Here is a 9,607-nt window from a genome sequence, read left to right as displayed (position 1 = left end):
GGTTTGCAAGTCCGGTATTGCCGGCTCATGCGGCACAAAAGCAGCAGCGGCAGGCACACTGCTGCTGCTGCCCCCTCTCTGCCCAATGTAGCAGGCGGCTCAGCTGCCTTCTCCATGGGGCAGAGAGGGTTTGCATGCCCAGTGTAACCGGCTTGCGCGGCGCAATAGCAGCAGCAGTAGGCAGGCAAGTCCCCTCTCTGCCCAATGGAGCAGGAAGCGGCCTTTTCCGTGGGGCAGAGAGGGTTTGCAAGCATGGTGTCGCCAACTTGTGCGGCACGAGAGCGGCAGCACCAGGCAGGCCGCTGCTGCCATCCCCTCTGCTCAACACAACAGGCAGCTGCCTTCCCCATGTGGCAAAGGGGTTTTGCATATCTGGTGCTGCCGTCCCCTGTGCCCAATGGAGCAGGTGGAACAGCTGCCCTCTCTGTGGGGGAGAAGGTTTGCATGCCTGGCACTCCACCCCCTCTGCCCACTGGAGCAGGCAGCTGCCTTCTCCGTTGGGCAAAGGGGGTTTGCATGGCAGGGTGTTCCCGGATCCCGCAGCACAAGAGCAGCAGCAGCAGGCAAGTCCCCTCTCTGCCCAATGGAGCAGGAAGCGGCCTTTTCTGTGGGGCAGAGATGGTTTGCAAGCATGGTGTCGCCAGCTTGTGCACACAAGAGTGGCAGCACCAGGCAGACCACCGCAGCCATCCCCTCTGCCCAACAGAGCAGGCGGCTGCCTTCTCCATGGGGCAGAGGGGGTTTGCATGCCTGGCAATAAATGGTTATCCTGTTCGGCCCCCAACCTAAAGTGTACTTTGAGTTTTGGCCCCCTGTGCAATCGAATTTGACACCCCTGGCCTATCTGTACCCAGAGCTCTTCATTCCCTTCTGGGACTCATTCCAGGCCCAGGGAAGGTTTCTGGAAATCCATTCCACATTTTCATTGCAACTTCCGTTTGCAATACCATTTCAATAGAGCCCAAGAAAATCAATTGACATTCCTTGCTCTCAACATATCCAAAAGGCATTCAATCATCTTCCACTGTGCCCAAAGGCATTCTTCATTCATTTTAGCACATCCCACCTCCAGCTCAATCGCCAGCCCTCCCTCAAATAGCTGAAACGATCCAGGTAGCAGTAGGGGTGGGGACTTTTTTTCTGCCTCTCTTTCTGCATAGGCCTCTTGAACAGCCTCTGGCCTTTCCCTTCCTGCTGTTCTTGCAATTTTTTGCACAAACAGGAGACAGAAATGACGCTGCAAAGAAGTAGCTTTTGGGTCTGACTGAAAGCACAAAACGATCCAAAGATTGGCATTCACCCACCAAAAAAAAGGGTGGGGGTGCGCTTTGGTCTCCGGTTCTGCTGCCCGCTGCCCGCCTGATGCGGCCGCGGCTCCTCCATGCAAGAGGAACCTGGGCGGAGCTGCCAGAGCTGCGCATGAGCGTTGTCTCTGTTTCCTGGTTGTGGTGACGACTTGAACGGCTGGGGCAGAGGCTTTCATTGGTTTGGTTTGCTAGTTTGGTTCTTCCCTGCATATTCCTCTCCCCGGCGCGCGCTCTTCAAACTGCAGCAGCAGCAGCTCCTCCTCTTCCTTCTCCCGAGAGTGAGCGGGAGGCATGAAGCTGAGCAAAGCCCAGTATGAAGAGATTGCCCAGTTCCTGGCTCAGATACCCCCCACTAGGCAGAGCCTCAGGAAACTGAAGGACAGATTTCCCAGGTAAGTCCTGATCGGGCGGAGTTTGAAGCCCGCCTTCTGCCTTTCCGATAGGCTGCTGTGCAGTCAGTCATTGGAAGCAGCTGCTAACAAATCACAGATTCCCAGGCTCTTTTGGCAGGCTCAGCCTCCTCTGCGGGTTTTTAGAATAGACAATTAGGGCTGCAAAGGAAGTGCCATCTCCTCCATCGTAGGGGGAGGAAATGCAATCTTCTCGTGGTGTGTGAGTGAAATGCATCTCTTCCCCCCCCCCCCCATGGCATTCTCACCTGCAAGTGAGGATATGATGAGGGGAGAGATGGCATTACTACCACCGCTCCCCGGAGAGTGGTAGTAATGCCACCTCTCCCCTCACCATCTCCTCCCTTGCAGGTGAGAATGCCATCTCTTCCTTACAGGGGGGAGGAGTGCCATGCTCTCCTTGCAGGTGGAGGGAATGCCACCTCCCCCTTGCAATGTGGTAATTATTTTTGTAGTGCCCAAAGTAGATCATCATATTGTCTTTCATTAGTTACTTTGCACATTAATCCTGTCAATATTGCTGTCTGGCCACACAAGACATGGCCTCATGCCTTTTCTGCCACATTCATGGAATCACAACTATGCACAAAACATATGGATTTAAAGAGTAACTTGCTGTTCCAACACATGCCTTCGATTGTGCATACTGGCCTGCCTATACACAATGGCTGCAATTTGGATTCAGCCCCCATGTTTATGCAAACTGGACTCAAATCAATTCTGTCCCTGTGATCAGGAACAGTGGAAATGCAGTATTCCTGATCACAGGGAGGGACCCTAATTCTGTGCTCAGACTGTATCAAAAGTGGATGATTGATTCACGTTCCTTGATCCCAAGGTTGTTGCCCTGTAGCCACACTCTTGAACAGCCAGTGGGTTTTTTCTTCCTGTCACCCTTGCAATTTCTTGCACAAAAAGGACTTGACTCAGAGTAGCTGCTATTCTCCAGTTCTGTATTTTCATTCATCTGTCGGGATTAGAAGCCTCACTTCACACATAAAGTTATAGAGAAAGATTGGAAATGTACCCTTGTGTAAGGAGTCAAATGATTGCATCTGAAGTGATCTGAATATACACTTCAGAGCAGTTCCTTTCTAAGCTTTTTTCTTGCCTTCTTTCCACTTGTTTTTCTGCTATTTGTAGAATATTCAGCAAAGTGGAAAAAGAGTGATTGTTAAGCTATTATCAATTAAAACTGTTTCTGTAAACACAAGGTGTGCAAAATACCCATTTTCTAAATTTGCTGTTCTTCAAACAAATTTCTGTTTAAATATATATCACTCATAATTTAATCTAATGCAGTTTAATGCCTAGGATTTTAAACTTTAAGATGCAGGATCTTCCCTCTCTTTCTGCCTTTAATAAGGTGATTCAAAGAACTGTAGTGATATGGGGGTAGAGAGCTTTATGTGTTACTATTCTGATGTTTATTTTGTGTCCATTTATTCTTTTGCTTGTTGAATGGTTTGTTTGATCTTTGTGAAAGGAAGACGGGCATTATTGTCTGATGTTGAACACAGTCTTAATGGTATGGTTGATATTATTTTGTTTGATGCTGGTATTTTTAGTTAAATAGGGGGCAGAGTTGGTACCAGGGTTTGTTTCATTGGTTTATATCTATGTTAGATGGCCTATTGTTTCTGTTTCACTTTGTGGAGGCTTTCTCTAAGCAAAGATGGGTCTTCTATTAAAGGCATATGAAAGGAAGAATAATCTTTCAGAGTGGGCAGTAGATTTATAAGATGATTTTGGAGGGAAACTACTTTCATTGCTTGGCGTGTTTTGTAAATCCTGGTGATTGCTGAATTCCCCTTAAGGTTTACTGATCCACATCTTCATTCCCCAGATAAGCATTATAGTTTTAAGAATACCTTTGGGGTCTGTCCAAAGAATTACAGCAATTGCAATTATATTGAATGACTTGGTTGTAGATTGTGAACCCTGGATAGTAGTTGGGTATATGCAAATTGGTTTTATGCCCTGTTGGTTATTGACACCATATCTAATTCTCTCAGTGTCCACCTTTTACTGCCAATGCAGTGTGAAATAGATGACTGGGCAGCTAGATACATGAGTAGAGTGGCAGTGGGGGCCATATAGCTGAATAGCCAGAGCAGTCACAGTGGCAGGGAGAGTGTGAGGTAGTGTTCCGCCCCTCACCAACAAGTCTTGCAGGGATAGAGAGAGGAAGAGTGACAAAGGAGGGGTTGCGGGAAAGAGAGGGACATGAATGACAGGTAGGGGAGAAGGGAATGTCCCCCTCAAGTTTCTTATGGGTTCCTGCTTATAAATTTTATATGCCCCTTCCATAGTTGTACTGAGGTATATAGTCAGCCTTGATAATTTTTAAAGATATTGTAAGGTGCGCTTTTCTCTCAAGTACTGGATATATTTGCAATTTTGCTTGTATAAAATGAAGGCATTTATAATTTTTAAATTCCATAAATATGTAAAATATTGCAATTTTATATGACAAGTTAGTTGTGTGTTTGTATGCATAAAGTACCATCAACTCAGAGGTGACTTATGACAACCTGGTAGGGTTTGCAAGGAAAGAGACTATTATTATTATTATTATTATTATTATTATTATTATTATTATTATTATTATATATTTATTTGATTTATTATACCAATCCTCGGCAATTTTAAGCAAAAGTGGCCATCATAAAATCACATAAAACATCATAAACATCCATAAGTTATAATAAAACAGCAATTATAATATATCAAGATGGCGTCCTATCTAGACCTAATCCCTTTAACAAGAGGGGGTAATGGTCCCGGTGGTATAAGGGAACCATAGATCTTAATAATGGATCCCGTTGGCATTGGGATTCCAACCTAGGGGAAGGAAGGGGGCACTCAGCGGCTGGTTTCTCTAAAAGCCCGGTGGAACAACTCGGTCTTACAGGCCCTGCGGAAATCCCCAAGGTTTCCATTGCCTTCTTCTGCCTAGTATTCCTCAGTGGTCCCCTATCCAGGTTAGCTTCTGAGATCTGACAAGAGCAGGCTAACTTGGGCCATTCAATACAGGGGGGCTGCAGTACTAATTATACTTATTAGGGAGTACATTACACTAAGCTCATTGGGATTTACAAGTAATGCTTAGGATTGCATTGCATAGCTGTGAGTGTTCAATGTTAGAATATCGATACCCCAAACAATCTAGAATTTAGCTGATAACAAGGGCAACTGGTGAAGCACAGGTCAATGTGTGCTCTTATTGGGCTCCCTGAATGGACCATTACTTCTGCATTTTGAACCAGTTGCAGTTTTCAGAGCAGTTTCAAAAATAGGTCAGTAAAGACTGAGTTACAGTAGTCCAGTCTGGAGGTGACCGTTGCATGGATCACTATAGCTAAATCTGAGCAGGATAGATAGGGGGACAGTTGCCTGACTTGGCATAGGTGGGAAAAGGTCACCTTGGCCATATGTGCAACCTGGGCCTCCATCGAAAGAGAGAAGTCCAGGAACACACCCAGGTGTTTCATGGAAGAGGCAGGTGCCAGTGCCACCCTGTCTAGATCCGGCAGCTTGAAATTCCTTTCCGACCCACTTTGACTCAGCCACAGAACCTCTATCTTTAATGGATTCTGCTATTTTTAACCATTCCACCCCATCTCCAGACACCTGGCCAGAATATCAGGGGCAGCAGCTGGCCAGCCCTCCATCAACAGATAGAGCTGGTTGTCTTCAGTATATTGATGGCAACCCAGCCCCAAACTCTGAACCAGCTGGGCCAGGAGTTGCATGTTAGTGAGAGAATTGACCCCTGCAGGATCCCAGAAGAAAGGGAGAACTTCTGGGACACCTCCTCCCTGATTGCCACCTGCTGTTTCCAGCCCTGGACAAATTAGGGTAGCCACTGTAAGACTGCAGCTCAGATCCCAGAGTCAGTGAGGCAGTGGGTCAAAAGATCATAATCAACCATGTCAAAAGCTGCTGTAAGAACTAAAAGCAACAGCAATGCTGACCCACCTCAGTCCAGCTGTAGTCAGAGCTCATCCATGAGGGTAGCCAGCCCGGTCTCCTCCCATGACCAGTCAAAAGCAGGATATGAATGGGAACAGAGCCAAGCTTTCATCCAGAAATACTAGTATCTGTTCTGCAACCGCCCTCTTAACTATCTTGCCAGAAACTATAAATTCAAGACTGGGCAGTAGTTGGCTGGATCCAAAGGGTCTAGAGATGGGTTTTTAAGGTGTGGTTTTACCACTGCCTCTTTCAGCCACCCTGGGAAACCCCCAGTTTGAATGAAAGGTTGACTATTTCCTGCAGGAAGTGCCACACCACATCACCACTAGCCTTGACCAGCCATGATATGCATGAATCAAGAGAACAAGTGGTAGGCTTCACAAGTGCAAGTATCCTGTATACATCAGCCTGGGAGAACAGACTGAAACAGTTGAGTACAGGACCTGAAGATAGCCAAGGAACCTCTGGTTCTTCCATTGTATCTAAATGTGCCCAGAGGTCATATCTGAGTGACAACACTTTGTCCACAAAAAACTCACAAAAGCCGCACAGCTAGTCTCCAAATCACTAAGTTTTTTTGGCTCTTCAGGGAGAAATGTAAGAGACTGAACTACCCTAAACATTTGTGCCAAGCAGGAGCTAGTGCAGTGGTTCTCAACCTGGGGGTTGGGACCCCTTTGGGGGTTGAACGACCCTTTCACAGGGGTCACCTAAGACTCTCTGCATCAGTGTTCTCCATCTGCAAAATGGATAAATGTCAGGTTTGGGGATCACCACAACATGAGGAACTGTATTAAAGGTCGTGGCATGAGGAAGGTTGAGAACCACTGAGCTAGTGGATGCAATGAAGGCATCATAGCATTGTCTCTTTGCTGCTTTAGCTGCCATCTAATAGGATTTCATAAACGTCCTATAAGATGTTCTTGCAGTTTTGCCATGAGTTCGCTGCCAAACTCACTCTAGTCAGCTTTGTTCTGGTTTCATTTGCCATAACTCCTCAGAATACCAAGGAGCTCATTGACTCAAGAACAAAGAGGATGTCAGAGAGCAATTTCATTGATAGCTTTGGAGAACCAGACATGCCAATCTTCCACTAGCTCTTTGAGGAAATTGGCAGGGCCATCAGATCCCACAGAGCATTCTGGAAGCTGATAGGATCCATTATTCTCTGCTGGCAAACATAAATCAGCAGAGAGAGGTATTAATGCCCAGGTGGCCTTCAGGACAAAATGATCACACCATCAGTTGACTTTGAACCTGCGTTTTCCCAGTGTTCAGGAATCCAGCCCTATCAGTTTCCTCACCAGCATGGCCAATTGCCCATGCTGACAGAGGCTGATGGGAATTGTAGTTCCTGAACATCTGGAGAGCCGCAGGTTCCCTACCGCTGATCTAAGGAAATCAGATTCACATCCACCCCCATTTCAAAGAACAAATCCAGCATGTGTTCTGTTTGGTGTGTGGGACCTGCAGTAACCAACTAGAGTTCCAACACTGCCATAGAAATTGCCAGGTCCATTTCCTGAAACAAAGAGGCCGAGTCCACATGGATGTTGAAGTCCCCCAGTCCAGCATGACCCTAACAGGTTCAACAGACTGTCTGCTGGTGTGGTAGCTGACTGGTACACCAGTGAAACAGTCTAACTCTCCATAGCAACTCACATCAGGGCCACACAGTCAATACAGGTGATCATTGGGACAGGGATTGCCCTGAAGAAGATAGCCTGAATGAGCATCGCCACTTTTCCCACCATCACCCTGGCCCTTTGTCCAGGACTGATGGAGGACCAAGAAACCTGGAGGGGTCAGTTCTTTCAGATTGACCATCTCACCTTCTCACACCCAGCCTGGCCAACTCCTCTGGAGAGTCCTCCACAAGTTCTATCTTAAGGATATTTCATTGCCAGTATTCCTGGACTGTAAAATGAAAATATTTTATCTGTATGCCAATAATCTTAGAAAGCTTCATAATTTTATGATAGATGCAGCTGTCCATTAGGAAATGGTCTGAAACCACCAACTGTGCATTGAAAGCTCCTGAAGCCCTTTAAATTAAATTAATCTTGAAACTTCTTGGGACAGCTCAGCATTGGCAGAACTTTTTTTCTATCTATAGCTTCTGTTGAATTGAAACTGATGCCAATATTTAAACTGTTGCTCAATGTACAAATAGTGAGTCAGGAAAATGCTGTTGTGAGGGGGAAACGCCGCTGCAGCTGTGCTCCAGCAGTGGCAGCTGTGCGAAGTTCTCCCTCACAATGGTGTTTTACTGGCCCCACTCTGTTCTTTATGATCAGGATCCACAGAATCAGGACCCATAGAAGGGCTGGAGAAGACAATTGGAAAGGGTGGGTGAGTGAAAAAAGGAGAGACTCAGGTTTTTTTGTAAGATCAGGGTTGCATCTCAAGAGTGATAGGTTAGAGAGATTCTGCCTCAGAAAGCTTCAGAAGTTTTAGCATCTGCCTTTTGAGTGAGGACAGGCAAAAATAGTGAAGGGGTGGGGATGCCTTAAGACAGGGGTCTCCAACCTATACCTCTCCAGATGTTCATTGGCTACAATTTCCATCAGCACCTGTCACCATGACCAATTGACAGAGTTTATGGGAATCTTAGTCTATAAACATCTGGATGGTCAAAAGTTGGACACCCATGCCTTAAGAGGAGTGGGCTGAAAGAAGACAGGATGCTGCTGTCTTAGAATCCATTTTCTAGAGAAAACTTGCCTGTTAGCTGCTTTCTGAGTTCCTAAATATTCAACTTTAACCTTATAAATGAATGGGTCAGCAGGACTGTGTAACACCTCTAAGTAGTTGGTATCCTTTTTTCTGAACAACCTCATTCCCCTATCCCTGGGCAGGGGGTGAAAAGTTACTGTTCTTTTCCTGTTACCCTCTGTGGGAAGTTTGGGGTAGAGACCACACTGGTCATCAGCCTACCTCTATTTCATAATCTTAAGACCTTTACCTTCACACCATATTTATACAAAATGAAGACAATCTGAAACTTACAACACCTATGTTATCAACACACATATACCAATTATTTAACATAACTGTAACATATATATAAATTTAAGATATACCCCCTTTTTTAATGATTTACCTGGGGAAAAACCTCACCTTGCATTTGGGTAAATCATTCACTCTTACCATCCCCCGTATTCTGATGTTAGTGCTTTGTCTACCAGCTCATATAATTGACCAGTTTTATCAGGAAACTACTTTAATTACTGTCATTTTTTGGATATTGCACCATCCGTTCTTGTGTTTTGAGAACCCTCTTATTCTCCTTGACTAGTTTTTGTCAATTCCAATAACATTAGGACAGGAATGTCTATTGCAGACTATTTTTTCCTATGAGCGTTTCATTGTGATGTATGTGATTGATTGAATATCCTTATTTATCATGTTTGAGTCTTCTTTTTCCAAGCAACTAAGGGCATCATGTGTATATTATTATGCTTTATCCCCACAACAAACTTGTATGTTGGGAGACCTGTATGTTGGGAACGTTTCACTGAGGTCACCTGGGGCGTTTCATGGCTTTCCCATTCCAGTGCTCTATCTACTATATGAGATATGTTCTAAAAAAATTTCAGATATGTTGTTCTCTTATGTTACTAGGTTCCCACCAGAAAACCTTGGCTCATTATACTATTAACATTTCTTTACTCCAGGATTTGTAATATATTTCCCAGCTTAATCTAGCCATTGCTTTGTATGAAGTTGCTAGTGCATCTTATAAAGATAGCAGACATCACTTAATGGCACTTTATCAGTTGGAATCATTATAATTATACACGCCCACTTTAGCAAGCACAGGACTAGCTATTTCAAAAAGGTGCTGCTCTACTTAGCAGCCCTTATTCTGAATTCCATCATTTATGAAAGCTATATTTACTTTGTTTTACC

General features: G+C 45.1%; 1 protein-coding gene across 4 annotated transcripts in view; it reads left to right on the top strand.

Moving 5' to 3' along the window:
- Window positions 1-1,360: 1,360 nt before the first annotated feature.
- Window positions 1,361-9,607, top strand: part of CDIN1 (CDAN1 interacting nuclease 1) — a 162,556-nt gene continuing 154,309 nt past the window's right edge. The window contains exon 1 of one of the 4 annotated variants that reach the window (XM_048486647.1): window positions 1,361-1,699. In XM_048486647.1, the coding sequence (XP_048342604.1) occupies window positions 1,599-1,699 (101 nt within the window). In that variant the 5' untranslated portion in view covers window positions 1,361-1,598. The remainder of the gene's footprint in view (window positions 1,700-9,607) is intronic. The other 3 variants (XM_048486646.1, XM_048486648.1, XM_048486645.1) reach the window with 3 other exon arrangements.

Source organism: Sphaerodactylus townsendi, linkage group LG02 (genome assembly GCF_021028975.2).
Source record: "Sphaerodactylus townsendi isolate TG3544 linkage group LG02, MPM_Stown_v2.3, whole genome shotgun sequence".
Classification (NCBI taxonomy): Eukaryota; Metazoa; Chordata; class Lepidosauria; order Squamata; family Sphaerodactylidae; genus Sphaerodactylus; species Sphaerodactylus townsendi.
The sequence above is the reverse complement of the archived record's forward strand: the minus strand, read 5'-3'. Positions and strand labels throughout refer to the sequence as shown.